At 40.1% G+C, this 25,804-nt stretch overlaps 1 protein-coding gene across 7 annotated transcripts in view; it reads right to left on the bottom strand.

Moving 5' to 3' along the window:
• myo1b (myosin IB) overlaps positions 1-25,804 on the bottom strand; it is a 272,630-nt gene that overhangs the window by 141,405 nt on the left and 105,421 nt on the right. For all 7 annotated transcript variants that reach the window (XM_043692877.1, XM_043692881.1, XM_043692883.1 and 4 more), the window contains exon 4: positions 24,964-25,058. In XM_043692877.1, the coding sequence (XP_043548812.1) occupies positions 24,964-25,058 (95 nt within the window). The remainder of the gene's footprint in view (positions 1-24,963; positions 25,059-25,804) is intronic.

Raw genomic sequence — 25,804 nt, 5'->3', positions numbered from 1 at the left:
TTCTGCTGCTGCTTATTGCCCTCATTGATGCCTCATGTTCCCAAATCTGTTTGAAGCCTAACCCATTCAGCATGGGAAAAATGTCACATAACACAATGGAGGGTAAATGTGAAGAAAGGACTTCATCACTACAAAGACAGTTTTACCAATATACTCATGGGCAACTCCACCTGTGGGAGGCAGGCGATAGATTTCCACATTGAGCAGCAACATCCTTTAGGACTCCACCAGCTCAGTCAGTAGGGCTTCTATTGATGTATTCTTAGTAATGCAACATTGAAGTGCCCCACCAGAGTATACTTTGCACCCTGGTCATCCTCAAAGCTTCGTCCACATGGAGTTCAACACAGAGCAGCGCTGATTCATCAGCGGACGAGTGGGCAGCAGGAAGTAATCAGCAGGACATTTCTTTGACCATGTCTGACTGGAAGCCATTAGGCTCCATGGGATCTGGAGTCAATGTTGAGGACTCCCAGGGCAATGCCTTCCTGACTGTATACCATTGTACCATGGCCTCTGCTGGATCTAACCCGCTGGTGGGACAGGACATGGAGTGGCATGATGATGGTTGTTACTCAGATGTGGTTGGTCAGTATGATTTCAAGAGTATGACTACATCAGAGTATTGTTTGACTAGTCTGTGTGACAGCTCTCCCAGTTTTGACACCAGCCACCAAATGTTAGCAAGGTGAACTCAGCCATTTTTTAAAAAATTTGGTGGCAGAGGAAGATAGCTTTTTCTGTTACTGACAGGACAATTCATAATTTCCTTATATTATTTTCCTAAAACTTTAATCTGCTTTTAGTTCCATTGCAAAGTTACCTAGCACCATCTTTATTAGTTACATTTGCAATCATGATGTCACCATAGTCCTACCAGAGAGATGTCTTATGGTGGTTTAACCTGAAGGTTGCCACACGATCCTTCATGATAACCTCAACCAATGCAGGAATTGAATCTACATACAACTGGCATCACCCTGCACAATAAACCTGCCATCCAGCCAGCTGAGTTAACTGATCCCCTAATGGAATTATGGGAGATAAGTCAAATTGGCAGAAGCTCCTGACATAAATCAGTCTCCTACTGAAAGAATGGTATAAGAACTCCTATAAAAGGTATTTTTATTAAATGCTCTTCATCTAACAGTGCTAGTGTCATCAGTGGTATAGGACGATTCAGCCAATTTTAAAATTTGCATGGCTAATAATTGAGAGAATAATGATCAATCATATCATACATTTCTATTAGCTTGTTTTGTTACAGTTCTAGTTAAAACAAAACCTTTTCTCAACAACAGAGACACACAAAACATACACAAAATAAAAAAAAAGTGATTTTTGCAAAATGCTGTGAAAAGGCTTGATTACTATTTAAAAATTCAACTTAAATAAAAAGCCAAAACTGATTTAGTCCATGTCCACTATTAAGTTCGGAAGAAGGGTCGCTGAACAGTACACACTGCTGCGACTGAGTGTCAGTGGTGAAAAGTATGGATGCCTGTCAATCAAGTGGGCTGTTTTGTCTGGGTGGTGTCAAGCTTGAGTGTTGCTGGAGCTTCACCCATTCAGGCATATGGGCAGCATTCCATCACACTCCTGTTGTGCCTTGTAGATAGCGGACAGGCTTAGGGGGTTCAGGGAATTTCTTCCTGCAGTATTCAGAGCATCTGACCTGCTCTTGTGGTCACTGTGTTTATGTGGCAAATTCAGTTGAGTTTCTGGTCAATGGTAACCCCCCACCAGGATGTTGACAGTGGAGGAATTCAGTGATGGTAACACCATTGAATGTCAAGGGACGGTGGTTGGATTATCTCTTTTTTGGAGATGGTCACTGCCTGGCATGTGTGTGGTGTGAATGTTACTTGCCACTTGTTAGTCCAAGCCTGGATATTGTCCAGATCTTGTTGCATTTGAACATGGACTGCTTCAATATCTGAGGAGTTGCGAATGATGCTGAACAATTGTGCAATTATTGGCAAACATCAATCATTGGCAAACATCCCCACTTCTGACCTTGTGATGGAGGGAAGGTCATTGAAGCAGCTGAAGATGGTTGGATCTAGGACACACCCTGAGGAACTCCTGCAGAGATGCCCTGGAGCTGAAGTGACTGAGCTCTAACACACAACCATTTTTCCACGTGCCAGATAGGACTCCAAGCAGCGGAGAGTTTACCTTAATTCCCAATTCTAGTTTTGCTCGAATTGCTTGATGCAGCACACTTCATGTCAGGGGCTCACTTTCACACTCTCACCTCACCTCTGGAGTTCAGCTCTTTTGTCCATGTTTGAACCAAAACTGTAATGAGGTCAGGAGCTGAGTGGCCCTGGCAGAACCCAAACTGGGTGTCACTGAGCTGCTTGATAGCACTGTTGATGACATCTTCCATTTCTTACCAGTAACGGATAGTAGACTGATGGGGCAATAAATGGCCAGGTTGGATTTATCCTGATGACGCCATTGGGCCTCAACTCCCCTTATTAGCGTCACTTTGCCGTTATTTAATTAATTTGTCAGAGAGATTTTAACATATTACTCAATTTAAAAAAATAGTTTTTTTTTTAAGTTGGATCCATGTAACCAATCCATCTAACTACTCAAATAATTTGCTAGTCAGTCAAAGTAGTTTCACTCTGAATCAAAGATGATGTCCAAGAGGCATCTGAAGATTTTTGGTCCCCATTTTGACTGACTGACATGTGGAATATCAGAGAGGGACTGAGAGGAGTCTTTTGCTATTGCAAATTCTAAGAGATGTCTTTGGCTTGCTTGGGTACAGTCAAGCTCCAATGTTTGTTTCCTCGATATGCTACAATAAAGAACTGAACTGCATTTGAGACTAAGTGTATTTTTGAAATAGTGAAAAGTTGTTTGCTATTGCAAAATTCACTGGTGTCTCAGTTCAAAGCTTACTGAGAAAACATCTTGCAGATAAAAGATTATTTATAGTGCAGAAAGTTTTTATGTCAAGTCAAACGTTCTACAGTACATTTGTTTATGGTTCTACGTAATTGTTTCAATGTAATCAAGTGTTATTTACCATCCTTCGGACAATATTGAGACAGAGAGAGACCACTTGGACTCTGGTGCTTAACATATTAAAGGTAATCAGTAGTCGACTGGCAATCTTATGACACATACAAAGAGTTAATTTCAGTTTCTGGAAAACAGGACTGCTAATAGAAAAACCGCTGTCTTCCAGGAACAGAGTGTTAGGAAGAAGTTTAAATTGCAACAATTGAACTTCTCTACATTTCTGAACAAAACTAAGATCATTCAACAAATTTGGCTTTGATTTTGAACCAGAAGTGGCACGAGTGATTGAGAGCTGGTTGTGCAACAACCTCACAGGAAACAATTTTACTGAAAATTTTGCTCAGGGCACAAGTTCATATTTCACTGCCCAGGTGTGTTATTGCATAGAGTTTCTAACATTAGTTGAGCCCCTATATCACTTGGAGCTGTATGCCAGGCACAATCATCCATTTTAAATGCAAATTATAGACCTCTACAAGGTAGATAAATTAATTGAGAATTTACAGCTCGTTAGTGTTTTGGAAGGTTATAAGTGCTGTCTATGTCTGCCTGGTGGGAAAATATTTCTGGGAATACTTCACAAAAGCCAGCTGTGGTTCCCACAAGGAAGTGACTCATCTTTCTTGATGCCGAGTGCTTGCAGACAAAAATAGCGCGATTATTTAAGCAGACCTATTGTGCTAGCCTTACTGCCTAAGAAATTATAGTCGATGCCAAGCTCTCCATAGTAATATAGATTTCTAATATTGTTCACCTGCCTGAATCACACCTAGACACATTGCTCATGTTACTTGGATTTCTTCTCGGGTCCTGTCTATGAGACCCGCAGTCCAGCTTGGTCTACAACTAGGTACATTTAGCCAGATTTTTCCCAGTAGCCCAAGATGGGAAATCTCCCAGCTCAGCACATCCAATTCCAAAATTAAAAAAAAAAGATTTTCTTGGAGCAAAATTGGACCGGAGGGCACTCCAACCCTGAATGCTGATTGGACACCAATGTCAGAGAACTGCTGAGGCAAGTTGTTTACAAACACCTGCCTCAATATTCTGACATTTCAATTAAACAAGAGATACTCAGCCTTACATACTCACACTCTCTCACCCCCTATTACCCACACACAAGTGGCAACGCGTGTCAGCCCATACCTCCACCCATTCCTAATGATGCCTCTTAACCTTCATAGTTCATTACCTTCATCCATTCCCATGGCTCCATCCCAACCTAATGCCAACTCATACCACTCACCACCACTCTTTGCCCTTTCACCATTAATGCCAACAGACCCAGTATCCACCATGGGCTGACCTCAGGAACCATACTGAGATTAAATGAAATAAAGACTTACATATCTGTTACTTACTTCACCATATAAAACAGCCCTATTAATGTAAGACTATTCAATCTATTAAATCTCAACTACTTAATCCTGTATAAAAACTAATATTAGTTTATATAACCTGATGTCAAAAGTATCTAGCCATTTTATAAACTTTGTCAATCAAACTGTGAATTTACAACCTCCCCAACTATGATAAGATTATGGAAAAAAGCCAAACATTAATAAAGCAATAACAATAGCACTAATGATTATGTCAACAAAGGTATTATCTATTAAAAATACTGGATCCATTTTTCTCCCAACACTCAGACAGGAAGTTTTTTTTTCCAGTTTCAAGTAACTTAAAAACTTTGAAGTAACTTGACAGTTCTCCATACTTTACCCCATTTGTGACTATTCTAAGGAATCACAACTCTCACACTATGGGATAAGGGTCTTGTCTAGTGGAAACGGTGTCTGTTTGCACACAGCACAGAGTTCAAATGATCCTTCAGAGTTCAGCTTTTCCACATGTTCCCGTCTGCCATTTTTAGAGGTCCCTAGAGTCTCCATGACTCGAAAACCATCTGGTCCATTGTCTTTATCAGGTGTTAAAGCCAGTTCCTTGTTCCTGCTCAAACATCTGGCTTTCGCTGCAACAAGTGTTGAACAGTGAGTTAGCTTTGATTAACTGATCGATGAGCACCAACACAGCATCAAAAGCAAAATACATTTCTAATCGGGTCATATGTTTAAGGCCTTCAACCTTAAACATTGTTTGTCATTCTTGATTGAAATGTCAGCTGAATGTTCCCTGCAACACCTCTCTATTTCAGAAAAAGACAACATTTTGCATTGTGTCAGTAGCTTTATCCTTCAACTACCTGTTCTATAAGGATCTGAAGAGTTAATATTTAGAAGTGCCAGAGCACACCAACTATAGTACTGCCACATGGACTTGGTGGGAGAACACTTTCGGATCGTGAAGGAGTAAAACCTGCCAACCATGGTCCTCTTCAATCGCTGTAGTATTTGTCTATCACATTAGTGTAGAACATAGAAGAATACAGCGCAGTACAGGCCCTTCGGCCCTCGATGTTGCGCCGATCCAAGCCCATCTAACCTACACTAGCCCACTATCCTCCATATGCTTATCCAATGCCCGCTTAAATGCCCATAATGAGGGAGAGTCCACCACTGCTACTGGCAGGGCATTCTATGAACTCACGACTCGCTGAGTCTACCATTCCAGGCAACATCCTGGTAAACCTCCTCTGCACCCGTTCCAGTGCCTCCCCATCCTTCCTATAGTATGGCGACCAAAACTGCACACAATACTCCAGATGCGGTCGCACCAGAGTCTTATACAACTGCAACATGACCTAGTTGCTGAGAAGCAATAAACTATGTTTTCTTTAACACAAAAGCCTGTTCTCATTAATCTAACAAGTTGTTTGACTCAACCGCAGCAGACAAAAAGCACCCCGTCAATCCCTATCTTAAAAAAGGACAATGGCAGCAATCCTACCCCATGGTGAGGACAGTGCAGGCAGCATGATGGTCAACAGTGAGGATTTCTCTCACAACATTAGCCAGGGTTTTCCACTGGCACAACAGTTGTGCCAACATAGATAGGAGTTGCACATGGGGAGCCTGAAGAATTCCTATCGAAGCAGATTCTGAAGGACTTGCTTGGGAACTTGAAGGTTCCAATGAACAATTCCTTAATGCCTATAACCCACTGAAAATCTCCATTTAAATTAGAGAATCTGGAATGTTCTGATGAAAAGAAATTAAGTTGTTACTCAGGGAAAGTTAGACTGGTAAATGCATAGTCTATCTCCTGACCAACTATTCAAAAATTCCCCCTTTTATCCCTTACACCCTAGCTACACCACTTCCAAACCCCTTACACTCTCTAGAACCTGACTTGACCATCCCCTCTCCCCACCATAGGAATCAACCCAAACTCCTAACACTGGAACCATCTGCCAGACATAGCCTGACCATCCTCCATCCAACAGAACAGATCTGACCCTGCACTCCCCACCTCCAACTGTTGCCAGACACGACACCTGATTGGACCAATTTCTCAGCCAGTACTGACACACACCCTCCTCACCAGAATAGTTATCTCTGACCTTAACCACTACATCACTTACCTGGTTCTCTTGCTACCTGACACCCTGTCCCCTACTCATCTGGAACACTACACCAACAGCACTCAACTTACCTTCCAATCTAACACTCTACCTTCCCAGCTCCCTAACATCCTACCCCTGTTCCACTGGCACTCTACCTTCCCAGCCCCCTAGCAGATGTCAAAGCAGCTGGCAGGACTTTTACATTTCCAATTATGGCAAGTGACTGCTGTAAGAAGGGTGTGGGGTTTGCCTTCCTTAACAGTTCTCAGTTATGAGGGCACTGTTAAATTGGAAGTACAACTCCACATTTCTGAATGAGCCCCAATTACAACCTCCTGTCAGAAATGCAAAGCTCCAATCTTCCACAAAGAAGGGCCACGCAACAATCTCACGCAGCTTGAGAAATTCTGGCCTCTCTGCTCTTGTGAAGAGAAACAAATTCACCTTTCTCATTTCAGAGCTGTTTTGTTAAAGTGTATTTGTACAGGATTATGAGAATTACTATTTTTTTTAGCTTTAAGTCTGATTTAAAGAACATGACTCATTCTGTTGATTAGTCCATTTTACTTATTTCTTACATCTGTTTCTTAACTGGGACTCATTTGTAATTTTTGTTGTAAAATAATCCTTGCAACTACTCGTCATGTTGGATGAGCCATTGGATAGATTTGCTGACACCATCCTCCTTCCCTATTTGGGATTTACAGAGCCTACTTAGTCTGGTGTGGAGAGAAAAACCATCTGCTAAGTTAATAAGATGGTGCTTGTCTTAAACAAGATGGAACAAACAAGTTTATTACATACCAGCAAATATGAAGAAGCTACACTAATGTGATAGACATATGAAATGCCTGCAACTGAGGAGATGACAGGTTCCACTGAGGCGCTCAAGAGGGCATTGGATGTTTATCTGGATAGTAATGGGGTGCATGGATTATGGGAAAATGCAGGAAATTAACACTGGATAATACAGCTGGTGCAGGCACAGTGGATCAAACAGCTTTTTTTTGCACCGTAACCATTCAATGATCTTTGACTGTTATAGAGGCTATGAGGGAAACCCAATTGGTAAGTCTGCAAGATCCCAAACCGTCCCAACAAGCTCAGCTAGCATCAGTGGAGTGTCATAAGCACCATCCTAAATAATGATTCTTTCAGACCCTTACTCCTTCCTTTGCCAATTTTCAATCAATGTCAGAGGTGATAGGAGGGGTTTTGGGGTTAATTCACACTCCTTGCATCGTGCGGCGCAGCTACTCAGAATCACAAATTATTTTGTATATAAATTTAAAATGAAACAAGGGCTCAAAAGCAAAATTTTGTATTGGTACACAATAAAATGAATGACTTGGCAGGAGTTCAAATCAATGTATGCTTTTCTGAATATGAACACAGAAAAAACACAAATAATTTAAATGAATTTATCAACAGAGTTCAGGACCAAAGAATGCATTGTGCTGATTTAAAAAAAAAATCTTGACTATTTCCTTCCAGATTTTCCTTAAGCAAAATCTTTGCTTTTGACAGAAAACATTCCTCACTGCCCACTGCACTATTATATCTTTGACTACTGAACAAAGAATAATGTCTAACAGTGAGGACAATAATTTAAAACACTGCCTTTAAAATTTAGGCAATGTGTGATTTTATATCCAAGTAACTGGTATGCAATAAACTGCACTCCAGACAGAATCACTACAGTGTGGAAGCAGGCCATTTGCCCCATCAGGTTGCACCGACCCTCCGAAGAGCATCCCACCCAGACCCAAACTATCTTCCCCCCGCTCCTCTCTATCCCTTTCACGCGGCATTTCTCATGGCTAATCCTCCTAAACTACATGTCTTTAGTCACTAAGGGCAATTTAGCTTAGCCAATCCACTTAACCCGCACATTTTTGGATTTTGGAGAGGATTCGTTTAAGCCAACGACAAACATTTCATAAATCTTACATAACTAATCACTTCTATTTAGGTTACAGTTACATGGCTGTATGCAGAAGGAGGAACATAAGCTTCAGCACTGGTGAATGACCAACAGCAAGTGCTGGACATTTATTTCAAAACTCTTTTTGTTTTAATTGACTATCAACTTGGTTTTATATTAGGTTTGGAGCAAATTGAGAATGAACATTTTCAGATCAAGAAAGACTGCCTACAAACAGCTACAGTGATCAAGAAGGATCAAATACTTCCAGACTGGTGGACAGGTCATACCATAATCAGCAGATCATTTTAACAAAGTTGATGCTATTCTGAACATTTGGCCTGGAGGTGTAGTTGAAAAAAAACCCGTGAAAAGGTTGCATTGTGCCAATGAAAAGCAGCTCTGTTCTGCTTGTATTTTGTAACATTGTTAAAACAAGTCACTTTATAGATAGTGCAACAGGATACAAGGCTTTAGGCAAGTACTATTACTCCTCTGCTTCAGTCTTGTGATGAATTGCAGAAATCATGGGCTCTTCAGTGTTTCCAACCTGCAGTATCCCTCTGCAAATAGAGCAAAATCTAAACAGCAATCCTTTTACAAGACTGTTAGGAGATTTAACCATATAACACCAATGTGACCTGAAAGTATAAATATCTCAATCTTTCATCAGATCTTAAAGTGTAGCAGTGTATTAGAAGCATGCTCCAGTATCTAATAGCTTATTGATAGCTAGATGCTTATGTGCCTGATAAAGGTAGTGTTTGTACATAATAATTACATGTAATAACTGTCTGTTAGATTCTTCAATACAACATCCAAGCCCAGTTTCTATTACACGAGATAAAATAGCATTACCACATGAGTAAGTGATACTAAAGCAATACTAAAGTGATACTAAATGAGTGTTTTGCATCAGTATTTACTGTGGAAAAGGACATGGAAGATATAGAATGTAGGGGAATAGATGGTGACATCTTAAAAAAACGCCCATATTACAGAGGAGGAAGTGCTGGATGTCTTGAAAGGCATAGAAGTGGATAAATCCCCAGGACCTGATCAGGCGTACCTAGAACTCTGTGGGAAGCTAGGAAAGTGATTGCTGGGCCTCTTGCTGAGATATTTGTATCATCGATAGTCACAGGTGAGGTGCCGAAAGACTGGAGGTTGGCTAACATGGTGCCACTGTTTAAGAAAGGTGGTAAGGACAAGCCAGGGAACTATAGACTGGTGAGCCTCTTGTTGGCAGTGGGCAAGTTGTTGGAGGGAATCCTGAGGGACAGGATGTACATTTATTTGGAAAGGCAAGGACTGATTAGGGATAGTCAACATGGCTTTGTGCGTGGGAAATCATGTCTCACAAATTTGATTGAATTTTTTGAAGTAGTAACAAAGAAGATGGATGATGGCACAGCGGTGGATGTGATCTATATGGACTTCAGTATGGTCTCCCCATGAGAGACGTTAGCAAGGTTAGATCTCACGGAACACAGGAAGAACTAGCCATTTGGATACAGATCTGGCTCAAAGGTAGAAGACAGAGGGTGGTGGTGGAGGGTTGTTTTTCAGATTGGGGGCCTGTGACCAGTGGAGTGCCACAAGGATCGGTGCTGAGCCCTCTACTTTTTGTCATTTACATAAATGATTTGGATGCGAACAAAAGAGTGATAGTAAGTTTGCAGATGACACCAAAATTGGAGGTGTAGTGGACAGCGAAGAAGGTTACTTCAGATTACAACAGGATCTTGATCAGATGGGCCAATGGGCTGAGGAGTGGCAGATGGAGTTTAATTTAGATAAATGCGAGGTGCTGCATTTTGGGAAAATAAATCTTAGCAGGATTTATACACTTAATGGTAAGGCTCTAGGAAGTGCTGCTGAACAAAGAGCCCTTGGAGTACAGGTTCATAGCTCCTTGAAAGTGGAGTCGCAGGTAGATAGGATAGTGAAGAATGCTGAGGGGTGACCTTATAGAGGTTTACAAAATTATGAGGGGCATGGTTGGGATAAATAGACAAAGTCTTTTCCCTGGTGTGGGGGAGTCTAGAACTTGAGGGCATATGTTTAGGGTGAGAGGGGCAAAATATGAAAGAGACCTAAGAGGCAACTCGTTCACACAGAGGGTGGTACGTGTATGGAATGAACTGCCAGAGGAAGTGGTGGGGTTTGGTACAATTGCAACATTTAAGAGGCATTTGGATGGGTATATGAATAGGGAGGGTTTGGAGGGATATGGGCCAGGTGCTGGCAGGTGGGACTAGATTGGGTTGGGATATCTGGTCGGCATGGACGGGTTGGTCCGAAGGGTCTGTTTCCATGCTGTACATCTCTACGACTCTATATGACTATTAGTCAAAACCCTCTACTGAAGGCAAATTTGCCCCATAACCCTAGTTAAATGCTAACAGGTGCATTCCTCTTCAAATATGGGTATTTCAAAATGTAAATCCCAACAGCACCTTCGGCCAAGTGCCTCATTCTGATAAAGCCTAAAGATAATGAACATGCGTGCACTGCCAACTGGACAAAAGTTTGCTATATTGGGATAGGGAATAGATTCATAAATTTAAGAGAAATATTCAAATCTACTTCAAGCCCAAAAGCAGAACTCCTGGCACTTCAATTAATTTGTTTTATTAAATTCAAGTTTGTAGTCAGTTCAAGTCTCGATATATTTTTAAGCTAATAAGACCAAACTATGACGTTTGTATTTCTAGTCACACCATAATACTGGTAAATGTCATTGCTCTCATTTTTCACTCACTGATTTCTCCACCATCCTGATTTCTGCTCTGCATCCACCCACTTCCCACTATAATCCCAATTTGGAGATGTGTGCATTTCTATTCATTTTAGGTTTCATTTTAATTATGCGTCTGTCAAATATTAACTAGAGGTTATGTTTTATATGTTGAAATATTTGAAGAAGAATACTGCAGTTTTAACAACATGGAATTTGTGTCAGACCAACTGGAACAGCTTCTATTGTCAATTTGCTTCTCAGGATAGGATGGTCATTAACAAAAAAAATTTTTTTAATCGTTTGCAAAAGCCTACTTTTTAGAAACTAAAATAATTGAATAACCCTGACATTGGCAATTAATCCTTCCCCCTTATGCTCCTGACAGCTGTAAAGCTGTTCAAGACTATCCAGTGACACGTTGCCAGTAAAGGAGTCTCCAGAGGAGTTATTAGCGAGTGGAGACTGAAAAGTACAGACAAGTGATACTGAGTGAATTTTTGTTAGGGATCAGATATTGGAAATGTGCTCCAGTGCATAAAATCACCTTTTGGTTTTTGACTTCACTCATAACAACATGTTTCAAAGATAGACTTTCCAGACCACCAAGTACTATTACATCAGAAATGACAACAGCAAGTAACACAGAAATCTAAATGCTTTATGCAGTCATTTGTTCCCTACTTAACATCGCTCTTATCCCCTCCATGTGGCAGGTGGCTCTACATGAAAAATAATTTTGCACTGCAGCTAAGATTAAGATCAAATTAAATGTTACTACAACCAAACTCCCCAGCCCGACAAGGCATGATAATGCCTTTGAGAAATTTGATATCATTACAATCCCTTGTCTTTTTCTTTTGTCTCTTTCATTGTGAACTGATTCACTCTTACAATATTATCACAAAGCATATCTAATCCTTCAATCCAACTACAAACATCAATTCATAAAGGTAACAGTGCATTGCTTAATTTTAACAGACTTGCAACTGAAGAGTGAAGATTCACAATTTGGGTAACTTTTAAGCACTGTTCTTTATATTTTCAACTACAGATTTAACCTTGGACACAAGAATCAGGATTTGTACCCTTGAGGCAGGTAGGAGTCGTCTGGAAGCACCCAAAAAGATGGGATCTTCATTGTTATGAGGAGATTGCAGGAGACTGTAGTCAGGCTAGAAGAGGAGATGGAAAGCCACCGGGGCTGCTGGATGCCAAAAAAGACTGTTCAAAAGGCCCATTTGATGACTGGGATGAGATCCCATTGTATAATAAAAAACTAAATGCGGAGATGTTTTCCACTAATGGGGGAATCTGAAACGCAGTTTACATTTAAAACTGAGATGCAAAGGAATTTCTTCTCTCAGATGACTGTATATGTCTGGAATTCTTGAACCCACAGAATTGTAGAGGCTCGATCATGGAAAGCATTTAAAGAGGAGATAGACAGATATAGGTAGTAGTAGAGTTCAGGGTTACTTGCCACAAATAAGCATTTGAGGACTGGGAAAGATCAGACATAATCTTATAGAATGGCAGGACAGGTTTGAGGGGCTGAATGGTCTTGTGTAATTCAGGAATGGTTAATGTGACTTGACCAAGAGCTCAGAAATTCATTACTCTGTTTAAACATCTGAGAGAAAAACCTTGCATACTTAACAGCACTGGCTCCATGATCTTTGTCCAAATGCATAATGTTTATTTACACAAAGTTAAGAAGTTTCAAATGCATTCAGTTTCTGCTGTTTATACTTTATTAACCTGCAGAAAAGATGGTGAAAAGTAATGAAAGTCTTTTTTAAAAACTGTTTATTTTAATCACATACTATTTTCACTGTACAATTTGTTGATTCTACACAGTGTATAGTGAATTGTTGATGGCCTTACAAGTACCGCAGCTTGGCGTAGGAGACGTGAGAGACCATGGGCATAGACTGGCACAGGGAAGACCTTTCAATCTCATCTTTCAAAAGGTTTTTGCATGCAGATTGTGGTTAACTCTGAAGTACCGTGGACCACAACTCTTGAAAAAGCTGACCCAACTGCATGCAAATAGCAAGGATAGATTATAACTATCTCCACAAAGGGATTGACCAGGTCACGATAGCCAGGTGCAAGTTTACAAACCAAGTCAGCCTTAAAGGGACTCTTAAAAAATTGGGAAGCTCAGGAACATGAACAGGAATTTTTATTAGACTCCCAAATCATCTTGACTCTTTAAAAACCTAAGCCAATATTAGGTAAAGTAAACATCTCTTATTGGGTTTCACAACTGAATTCTAGATAATGCTAGATAAGGTACCCCAGATAGATCCTGTTCGCTCCGATTTATCAGTCTTGACAGACACTCCAGTATGGACTGAAGGTCACAGATTTCTTTAGCTACAGGATAGTTAACTTTGACCCATACAATGTTAGAGAAGCAGTGATTGTATTCCTGTGAACATGAAACTAAAAACCCGTAAAGCATTGAAGTGAAGCCAAAGCTTTCCCTATGAATTTCGCACAGTGTGAACTAAGCCAGACCTGAAGGTCCAATTTCATTCATTCAGTTAACTGAATATGTAATTTTATACTCTGACACACATATGGGCGTACCACTCACTATGCCTTTTAATTCCCTACTGCACTGTAAATTAGCTCACCTCCCCCACCCATTTTGTTTTTAGAAGATGATGTTATTGTGAATAGGAATTCTCAAGAACAAAAATTGCTTGCAGGACTAACATCCACTGAAACATCTCTTTACTGTAGCAGCAAGAAATGGGAAAGGGAAAAAGTGACACATTGAAGGGAGATGGATTGCCTATAGAATCCTGTAAATTCACTTGTGGTGCAAAGGGAATGTTTAGAAGAGGAGAGCACTGTGGAAAACAGTTTCAGGTATTCAGAAGGGCAATGACAGTGTGAATCGCTGGGATTACATTAGTTGCAGCCAGGAAAACAATGGGATGATTGACACTGGAGGTGACAAAGGTAAGATTGTGGATATGGGGTTGGAAGTTCCATCAAGAAACTCAGGATCCCTTTCGTTCCTTCCTCCCTGGTGTATTTCCTAAACTTCCCTAAGAAGTGTGCATCTCTACTATTCACCTCAATTGCTCCTTCTGAAGATTTTGACATTGTGAGCACACATTCTAAATACCCACACAATATAGACGACAGTGGTTCATAAAGGCAGCTCTCTATCACCATCCTTTCAAATGCAATTACGATGGGTAATAATTGTTGGTCCAGCCAACAAGATCTGCATCCTGGGAATGAATAGGAAAACATTAAGTACACAAATTTCTCATGAGCTCCTTGTTGGATTAATTAGAGACCAATTTATAATTGTGATCCTGAGTTTTAAACCCTCCCACACGTAGGTTTATTTTCTTTCCAAGTATACTGTCAAATGCCTGCATAATTTTAAAGACCTCTTCCAGCTCACTCACATCCTTCATGTTTTTAAGAGGAAAGAGCAACAGCCTGTTCAGTTCTTGTTCCTGATGTCACACCCATTTACTTCTGGCTTCATCCCTGTAATTATCACTTTTGCACCACCTCCTCTGCCTCAACATCATTCTATAATATGGAATCCCATAACAACTGGTCAAAATAGAAATGTTTTGATGTTGAAAAGGCTATGCTTTTGTTTTAAAACACATGTGCTGTGGGCACAGATGTTCAACATTCATTGTTCTCAGTTCACTGCGCGTCACAATAAAAGGACCCTTCCTTCTCAAAGGCTGTGTGTCTGGAAAATAATTAAGAAAAAGGTCAGAGAAAAACTGAGACCATTTATGAGAGCAGAGGCAACCTGCGCAGGTGGAACGATGTGGGATGAGGATTACAGCGGATTTGAGACCTGGGAGGGGATGAGAGCAGGCCTCCTCATGTTGGTCTGTTAAAAAGACACTGCCAATTAAATCTAATCATCTACAGTTCCACTCCCAGCATTCCTTTACCGCCCCATGGCCAATGGCAGGATATCAGTGCAGCTGCACAAAAGGAGTAAGGAGGCCAAAGTACTTTCCCTCATTAATGGCCCAGAAATACAAAACAAAAGTCATCCTGGGGAGATGCAGCAAGGGATGGGGTCAAATGACCAAAATTTAGATGAGTTCTGTAAAATAAGGGCATTTGCTCACTCTGAAAGTAATGTAAGTAACATTCCAAACCCTGACCAGGTGGAGATCATGGCTTTCCATCCACAGCAGTCATTGCCATGGTGACCTGACTATCATCAAAAGCAACATGGTGTAATGGTAAAGGAAACAGAGTTAACCGATCCCTTGGCAGGTCATGTGAGTAAGCATTTACTTCATTCCACCTTTAGGGGAATTCAATTATGCAACATTCTTCATAGGTTTGGTGAGACAAGGAAAAATTGTCTGAGTTGGAAAATCACTTTTCTGTCCTAGAGTGCTGTGAGATACATTTAGTCCCTGCAAAATGACAACAGAATCCTAGTGATCTATACAATATTAAAGAAACTCTGCTGTCAGGTAGCATCTCTAACTTACTCGCCCATTTCAGCGCTAGCAAGACTGAGTCAATTCTTATCTGCCTTCACATCGAGTTAGAGTCACATAGTATGGAAACAGACCCATCAGCCCAACCAGTCCATGCCAACCATATGCCTAAACTAAACCTTAATTAGTTTGTACTGTTTTGGATTATCCGTTACTTTGTGGTTAGACCTCGTGGACCTTTCATATTATCCCAGCTGTTTGCTTTGTCTCCAGTACCACCTTATTTTTAATTTTTTGTAATTATCTCTCTGCCTCAATTAATTGCATTATAGGTCATCCCTTTCACTTTACTATTCAGATGTTGAATTTTTACTCTCATCATCTGACACTTTTGATCACCTTCAGTATATCGACACTCCACTCACACCTTTTGTATGAACTTTTGATCTCTCTGCCCAGTGATTTCTCTACCTATAAATTCTGTGCCTGTATGCTTTTCTTCACCTGACAAAGGGGCAGCATTTCAAAAGCTTGTGATTTCAAATAAACCTATTGGACTATAACCTGGTGTCGTGAGACTTTTGACCTTGTCCACCCCAGTGGCACCTCCACATCTAAACTAAACTAGTCCCACCTGCCTGCACTTGGCCCATATCCTCCAAACCTTTCCTATTCATGTGGATACGTTCATGTCTTATAGACGTTGTAATTGTACTTGCATCCACCACTTTCCACTGGCAGTGCCTCCTGCACACAAACCACACTGTAAAAAGAGTTGGCCCTCATGTCCTTTTTATCTTTCTCCTCTCACCTTAAAAATATGCGTCTAGTTTTAAACTTCCCCACCCTAGGGATAAAAACCCTTGTCATTCACCTTATCTAGGCCCCTCAGGATTTTATAAACCTCAATAAAGTCACATCTTAACCTCCTAGGCTCCAGTGAATAAGTCCCAGCCTTTGTCTATTTTTATATCTCAAACCCTCTATTTCCAGCAACATTCTAGTAAAACTTTTCTAAACCCTCTCAAGTTTAAGAATATCATTCCTATAATAAGGTGACCAGACTACACAGTGCTGTAGAAGAGGTCTCACCAACATCCTGTACAACCTCAACATTACGACCCAACTCCTGTACTCAAAAGGACTGAGCAACAAAGGCAAGTGTGCTAAATGCCTTCTTAATCATCCTAAGTATGATGGAAATGTCAAACGTTTATGAATCTTAACCTCTCGTTTTCTGTTCTACAACAATGCCCCACCATTAGTTGTCTAAGTCCTTGTTTGTATCACCAAAATGCAATATTTATTCAAATTAAACTCCATCGACCACTCCTCAGCCTATTGACCCAATTGATCAAGATTTCTTTGTAATCTCAGGTAACCTTCTTCACTATTCACAATACTACCAATGTTGATGACATCTGCAAATTTACTAACCATACCTCCTATATTTTGATTCAAATCATTTACACAAATGACAAACAAATGTGGAGCCAGCACCAATCCCTATGGAACACAGTTAGTCACAGGCTTCCAGTCCGAAAAACAACGCTGCACAACCACACTGTCTCCTACTATAAAGCCAATTTTGTATCCAATTGGCAAGATCATCCTGAATTCCATGTGATCTCACTTTGATAATTAGTCTATCATTGGTATCATGAATCATGGAGGAAATTTTCTTTTTTAAGCAACTCAAATTTCCCGCTAGAATTCATGGCATAAAATAAAATTAATTTATTTCAATCTTACAATAAGTTATAACTTAAATGAAAATATCAGCAAGGTATTTTCTCAGCAGTAGAACAGGGCAAACTCAATCAATGCCGGTTTCATTTTGGTGCAGAGTAGAAAGTTACTATTGCGGCTTGACAGCAGTTAAACCTTTTGTAATTGTGGTTTTGCCAACACTGTTACTATGATGTTCCATTTTTATTGAGCTAAATAATGTTACCAGACAGGAAGCTGTGAACCCATCTGGGGCTCGACAACTAGGTCATTCCGCTGTGGCCTTTTGATGAAAGGCAACCAAGTTGAGGCCAAGATATTTGTTTTCACCATTTCCTGCACTAGGCAGGAAGCCCTTTGTAACTAATTATAAATTTGTGAGTAACCCATTAAATGTATATATTCAATCATGCAAAACTTTATTAGTGCCAGACTATTAGCCTTGTGCAGGGTTCCTGTTTAAAGCAAAAATACATGAGTCAATTGTTATATCTCTTGAGTTCAGGCACAATATGCCAAGGGGAACAAATCATGTTCAGGTTACAAATTTCCAGATGTCAACTATTTAATATCCCAAAATTCAAAAGTTCAAAACTGTAACTTTGAGCCATTGTTTGAAAGATAAATTCGCTTTAACAGCATGGAAAATTTCAAAGGATTTAAAAACATTAGAGGCTGCTTAGCCCAAGGAATGGTAAGAATGCAATTTTCTTTTATGTGCTCAGAGGATATGGCCTAGCCAGGCTTTACTTCCCATCCGTAATTGCTCTGAAGGTGGTGGTGAGTTGTCATTTTGAACTAGTTTCCTTGGGGATTGCTGTAACCTGTTAGGGAGGGATTAAGAAGATTTCACTGCAATGCCAGTGAACGAATGGTGATAACATTCCAAATTATGGTGGCATGTGGCTTAGAGGGAATTTGCAGGTGGTGGCCATCTCATGTATCTGCTGCCCTTATCTTTCTAAATGGTAGAGATGGCAAGTTTGGAAGGCACTGTCTAAAGGAGCCTAGTTAAATTGTTGCAATGCTCCTTGTAGATGGTACATGCTACTGCCTATGTGCATTAGTGATGGACTGAATGTTGGAAGTGCTGATGGGGTGCCAATCTAGCTGCCTGGTCATGGATGATGTCAAGCTTTGAGTGATGTTGAAGCTGCACCTGTCCAGGCAAATCGAGAGTGTTCCAGCCTCGTAGATGGTTATCAGGCTTTGGAATGAAAGGAGATGAGTTACTCTATCAATTTATAAATTGATTGTATAAATCAATTCATGTGACATGGGGATTCATTAACTGAGCCAGACTGTATTGTCCACCTTGAAGAGGAGAAGATCATTGTTGAAGCAGCTAAAGATGGTCAGCCTTTGAGGAAATCCTGCAGTCATACCCTGTAGCTGAGATAATTAACCAGCGACAACTACAATTATCTTGCTTTGTTCTAGGTATGACTCTAATCAGTCAAGACTTCCATCCCACCAGCCCCCATTCTAATTCTGATTGACTCGGGCTCCTTAAGGACACAAATCGGTAAATGCTGCCTTGGTGACAAGAGCTGAGTGGGTCTTGTGAAACTCAAACTGAGTGCCAGTGAGCAGGTTATTATTGACTAAGTGTTGTTCATTAGTAGTGTCAACCAAAACTTCCTTCACTTTGCCGATGATTGAAAATGGACTGATAGAGAAGTAATTGGTCAGGTAGCATTTTGTGGACAGGACACATCTGGGCAATTTTTCCCATCACCGGACAGATGTCAGTGTTGAAGCTGTACAAACAGCAAAGAACATGGCTAGTTCTGCAGCACAAATCTTCAGTACAAATACTGCAATATTGTCAGGGCCCATATCCTTTATACCTATGTCAATGACTTGGCTCAGGTGGAAAATCCTTCTCCAGCCTACCACTTCAAAAGAAGTAGCAGATAAAGAATTTATAGTTGGCCTTTCAGTGTTACGAGCAAGAAGCAAGCATAAATATTGAACACATGTTAATCTCAAGTAACCGTTTAATTCACTCACTCACAAAATATCAATTCTGATTAACAAATGAAGAGCCAGAGTTTGAAATTTAATGACAACTTTGTTTAAAGCTCCTTTCAAAGCTGCTTACAATTTAGCATTTTCATTCTCGGTGCATTGTTACCTATCATTTTAAACCCTTACACAAATCCAAGAAAATTGTGAATGATACTAGACCGTAATCTAAGGTTACAATACTTTGGTTGTAGAATTTAGCATCCAGGAAACATACTTGCAACTCCATTTCTTAAAATCTTCCTATTTTTCTCAATTTCCACACATGAACTTTACAGTCAGTCATCTCTTGTCAAACTGCACACAACATCCAGCTGTCTTCCAACAATTAGTACAGTTGTATTTTTTAAATGCAATTTTTTTTTTACATCTGTGGCAGTGTTGTAGCTTTGTTTTTTTGTCCAATTAACTTGCGCAAGCTCTGAACATGTAACCATTACTTTAAAAATTACATAGTCTGCTCTCCAAATGGTGAACAAATGGGAATTGAGTTCTCATTAATGCTTTAAGTACTAAACTCTATCATACAATTTGCTGCAGAAAGGCAGCCCAATTTCACTTGGGAGCCAGAAATTTTAAAAAAACTATTTCCCATCAACCTGTTACTTGCTGCATCAACTCTATTCTGATCAGAAAATCTATTGCACAACTTATTCAAGGGAGATCAATTAACCTGGTGATTAAGTTATTTCAGATTATAGAGTTGAATAGGACCTGCTCGGTTTATGGCAGATGGCATGTAAAATATGGTACCCAGGCCATCATCATCCCATCCCACCCCACCCCAAAATTCACCTACAAACTACGGAGGGGTGGGGGGGGGGGGGGGGGGGGGGGGGAGGGTAGGCCACTGAAATTGGCAACCTGCCCACCATATGCAGAGAAGTAATTAAGGATCAAATGATCTTGTTAAAAGTTCAGTTGACCCTAATATTACCCTGGCCATTCCACAGAACAGTTGGGTTGCCTTTTTTTTCCCCAAAAACAAGCCTTTACAACTGCAGGAAAGAAGGTGGGCATTATCTTCAAAGGGTAGATCTGGGGGATTTCCACCAATCCCAACAAGATTGTCGGCCGCCATCATTCTTTCCACCCCATAAGAACTTAACCCCTACCTTTCCACCACTATTCACTCCCTCGCCTTAAGGTGGCAAACCCTCCATACCCAATGCCCCTTTCCTACCTACATCTGGATCTATGCGCTCTTTATCCTGGGATAAAGGGGTGGAAGACCTAATATCCGCTAAGTCAATTTGTTTTCATACTGTTAAGACTGCAACATAGGCTTCTTCAGTTTGTCAGTTGGCCACCAACCTTTGCCTTGGTAAATTCTCGTTCAGTGATTTGGTGAGTCATACAAGACCACGAATGATCCAGTTTGTAGCCATTGTCTTTGTTGTATTATCCATGTTCAGACATGTTAACAGTAGAGTAGAATTATATCAAATACCAGTGCTCTCAGAATGGGTGAAATCAGCCAGCTTCCCATTCTCAAACAATTATGGGACCTGAAAGATTTGATTACCATGATAGAACAGGGTCAGATCAGATTCAGGTTTGCTGACCGCCTAAAAGCATGTGACATGTGAACAATGGTTATTAGGATAAAATACCAACAGGTACCCATCTACAAGCTGAAGTTATATAGCACCTCTAACATGTCCTAAATCACATTACATAGCTCTAATTTTTAAGACAACATCCCAAGATAGCAGATGATGGGCTTGGAAATATGCCATTTGGCCTCTGCCACATGTAGGCCAGGTAGTGCTTTAGTGGCCAGCTTGATGAGGTTTTAAGTGGTTTGTGTGGACTCAATATTGCAAAAAGAAACTGACATGAGGTCACAAAGGGCAACATTAGGACTAGGGACCAAAAATATAGTAATAAGGATATATTTTAAAGAGCATCTTAAAGGTAGAGAGAGTGAGATTATCATGATGCAGTTTACACGGTGCAAATTTCAGAGTTCAGTATATAAATTACATATGCTTTAAGAATTCAAATTCCCCTTTTTTTTTTAAAAGAGAGTTGCTATTCTAATTTGTTCATGTTTACTTTCAACTCTGGCTAGTCATTATACTAGAATACTTTCCAGTCTCAATGGCAAAATTGTCTCATCACCTTTCAACTCCACATGCATGACGATGGGACAATTCAAATCCATCCTGACACACCCAGCAGTACAAAGTTACAGACTGCCATTCTACATTTTCTTTGTTGTTTCTCATAGTACCTGGCTCTCTTACAGCTCTGGAGATCCATACCATTTCAACTGTTCACTTCTAACACCATGTTTCATATGTAGACTTGAATAGTGCCTCTTTCTAAACCTGAAAATTGAAAAAAATCTATCCCCAATGCATTATTTCTCCTTGGAACACTGAATTTAACCTTTCAAATGCATTCATTCTAATATTTACAATTTACAGGAGCACTGTTTTATGATTTGCGTCGTAACATAAATGGAATTCAGAATATGATTTCCAAAACTCTGGTAAAATAAATGAAATCCGATTAAAATTGCAATTCAATTGGCTTAATCACCATAAATCAGTACCCCAGTCCTGCCATTAAAAAAGGATAACTTTTCAAATACTTACAAAACCTAATAATAAAACATTTTATGCAGAGCATAGAACATGAATGAATAAATCATAGAAAAGTGATTCGCAGATGTTTTAATTAGTTATTTTCTATACACTTATTAATCACTGACATAGCATAACTTTAAGCTAACTCTCATTGACAGGAACGTTACCAAACAAAATCTGGCACTGAGTATCATGAGGAGATATCAAAGCAGATGACCAAAAGATTGGTCAAAGAGGTAGACTTTAAGGGGCATTTTAAAAGGAGGGAGAGAGGCATAATGGCTTTAGAAGAGAATCTTATGGCCTAGGGCCTATGCAATAAAATGTCATGTATTCAAAAGGAATAGGTACCCAATGAACACAGTCCACCGATTTCTCAGCAACAAACCCAAACAAGCAGACAAAACATGTCCATAAACTCTGGCCACTCTCCCCAACATCAAAGACATCTCAGAAATGACTGCCAGACTACTCAGACCCCTTGGCATCATGGTAGCCCACAATCTCAACAACATACTAAAGCAGCAGCTAATGAACTTGAAAGACCCTATACAGACAACAAGCAAAACTAATGTCATTTACAAACTATCATGTAAGGACTGTAACAAACACTACATTGGACAAACAGGCAGAAAACTAGCCACCAGGATACATGAACATCAACTAGCCACAAAACAACATGACCCTCTCCTACCAGTATTCTTACATACAGATAAAGAAGGACACCACTTCGACTGGGACAACACATCCATCGTAGGACAAGCCAAACAGAGACATGCACAAGAATTCCTAGAAGCATGGCATTCCAACCGGAACCCTATCAATAAACACATCAAGTTCGACCCCATCTACCACTCCCCGAGAAAAAGAACAGGAAATGATAAGACCGCAGGAAATGACATCACAGCAGGAAATTACATCACCAACCCAAAGAAACTCAAACATATCAATAGAAAGCAGAAAACACTGCTTCACCTGAGACCCACTGAAGATCTTACCTAGTAGGGTGGCTGAACATCCAGAAATGAACCTCCCAGCTCAGCAAGCAAACCTACATCCAGAACGTCAACCTGAGCTACAATTGTTCTCAAAAATCGCTATGCAATAAAAGCACAACTACTAATGATGAGTGACTACAATTGGGGATGCTCAAGAAGCCAGTATTGGGGCAACATAGATATCTCATGAAGATAACCACTTGCCAAGAGGAAGTGCAGAGTAGAGCTTATTTTGGAAATTTTGTATCATGCATGTGGACCATGTGGCATGCCCAATACAGCTGACTGATCTTAATCAGTGACTCGATACTGAAAATGCCGGCCTGACAGAGGACACTGATAAAGAAGCACCTATCCTGTCAGTGAGTTTGCATCCTACTACAGGAAGGCACTAACTAGAGAATAGGTACCTCCCCATGGGATGGTTTGGGAAGAGGAAATTAAAAAGAAAATCAACCACAAAACACTGTCAAGCACTCAACAGAACAATCTCAATTTATGCTTTTCCAACCCAGTCTTGGTTACAGGCTGGGTGTGAGTCAAGTGAAGGTGATTTATGGCCCAAATATTATTTACTTATGGAGAGCTTATGAGATTGCATGCCTAGAACCGCCCAAAACTTTGCAATCACGTGGGCCACCAAAAACAATATTGTAACAATGCTGTGGAAGTATTAGATTACGTTTCAATTTTTGCCTCAGCAGTTGCTCAATAGAAGGACTTTATTCTCAGCAGGGTTGGAGCTCCTTACAATATTCATGCCATCTAAAGGAAAAAAACTCCAAAATCTTCAGAACAAAGTGGGAAAAGTGGTAAAATAGCTCTGTTTTAATCACTGGTACATGTTACATGATTAATCCTAACCACTGCTTATCACGCTCTGAGCTAGCTAGACTTTTGGTCATCATAAAGTACATCTGCTGCCATCTTTTGTGTTAGGATTTACACAGTCTCCTGATATGGCACGTTAGAGGCAAACCATTCGGCTAGTGTAATGAGAAGAGGATCTTGCCTTAAACAGAATGGAGATTATTGTATGATAGTAATCAGATACACATTACAATGTACAATGGGTATTGTTACTAAGACTGAGGAGATCTAGACCTTCTCTACCGAAAGGCCCTTATGACACATGACTTGATACAACGTTTTGCACTCCTCAGCATTAACCCTTTCAGAACAAAACAGCTTATACCACAGTACCTATTACAGCCATTGCACAGAATTGTATGGGATACAGCACAGACAGGCCTTTTATCAGCAGTTCAGAGAAAATTTACTTGACTGATTCCTATCAGGGAGTAAATGAGAAATACAGATGCTGGAGATCAGAGTCAAAAAGTGTGGTGCTGGAAAAGCACAGCCAGTCAGGCAGCATCTGAGGAGCAGGAGAGTTGATGTTTTGACATGGGCAATTTTTATTTTTTGTTCATTTGGTGATTTTTAAAAATTAGATATTTGATAAACCCAAAGTGTTGTGTTCTTCCCCAGTATGTGTCTTGCTTCTGGGCATGGCAAAGGTACAGAAGGGACATGAAGAATGTAGTGTTTGTGCTAACCTATAGATTCACAATGAAATACTTGTAAATCTCAAAGTCTTTTGTTGCCTAATCCAATATATGGATCTCAGTCTGTTAACCAATCTAACCTCTGTGTTGCCTCAACTGCTTCACCTCGTAGCAGATTCTATATTTTAACCACAGAGGCATTTCGCTTGTTTCCTTATTAGATTTATTAATGACATTGTCATATTTATTGCTTCAATTTTGGTCTCCTGTAGAAGTGAAAACATCTTATCTATCTTCATCCTGTCAAAACCTATTCATAGTTTTAAAGACCTCAATTGGGTTTTATCACAGCTTATGCAACTGGACCATGTCATCAATCAGAACCAATTAATGAGCTGCTGTACTGTAACCTTAATAAAAGGATCATTGTTTTAAAAAACCCTACTAAAACTTTGTGATGCTTAGAGATAAATTGTACTGATACCTGTTTTGCCAGCTCCACTTTCTCCAGTGATAAGTATGCATTGGTCTTTGTCCTGGTCTCTTAGAGATCTGTAGGCTTCATCTGCTAAAGCGTAGCTGTGGAAACAAATACACATGTTATAGAAGTTGAAATACTGAAATATTTCTTTAAAACTGTTTTGACAGGTGTGAAGGATGGTTGACAGATCCTGTTCAACTACAACCAACAAAAACCATCTAGAGCCTTTGACGCATTTTAAAAGCCTAAGTGTTTAAATAGAAGTTTCAGTTCAGTTTTGATCTCCAAGATGGCAGAGGAGTAGTAGAGCAGCATTGTGGGACCCTGTTCCACCCACTATTACTTTATTTTTCTTCCTTCACAGTTTTTTATTTTCTTACTTTAATTTACTTACCGTGTGTGGAGAGATCGAGCCAGCACAGAGGGACAGTGAGAACATGTGGGGGAGAGCGAGTTATCAAGCCCCGAATTAAGGAAATTGAATCCTTGTGTGGAGTGAGACCCAGCACGGCTAAGCACTTAAGAAGGACTACAATGTTGAACTTTTAACTTGATGTCCTTATTTTTCTACTTTCTATCTAAGGTTTTGTACTAAGGTATCTTTGTACCTAAGATGGCCGCAGGAATGGTGTACACTTTTCACTGTACTCCTGTATCCCTGTACTTGAGTACACATGACAATAAAATCTAATTCTAATTCTACAAGCACTGTCAAATGTTGCTTCCTCCTGAGGACCCAGACATCACAGATGCCCATTTCCAGCCAATTCAGTGCTGCAGGAGCCCAGCACGTGCAACCATCAACAGCGAGAAATGTCATGTGGATGATCCATTTCTATTTCTT

The sequence above is a fragment of the Chiloscyllium plagiosum genome, chromosome 7 (assembly GCF_004010195.1).
Source record: "Chiloscyllium plagiosum isolate BGI_BamShark_2017 chromosome 7, ASM401019v2, whole genome shotgun sequence".
NCBI classification, from domain to species: Eukaryota; Metazoa; Chordata; class Chondrichthyes; order Orectolobiformes; family Hemiscylliidae; genus Chiloscyllium; species Chiloscyllium plagiosum.
This window is presented reverse-complemented; position numbering and strand designations above follow the sequence as displayed.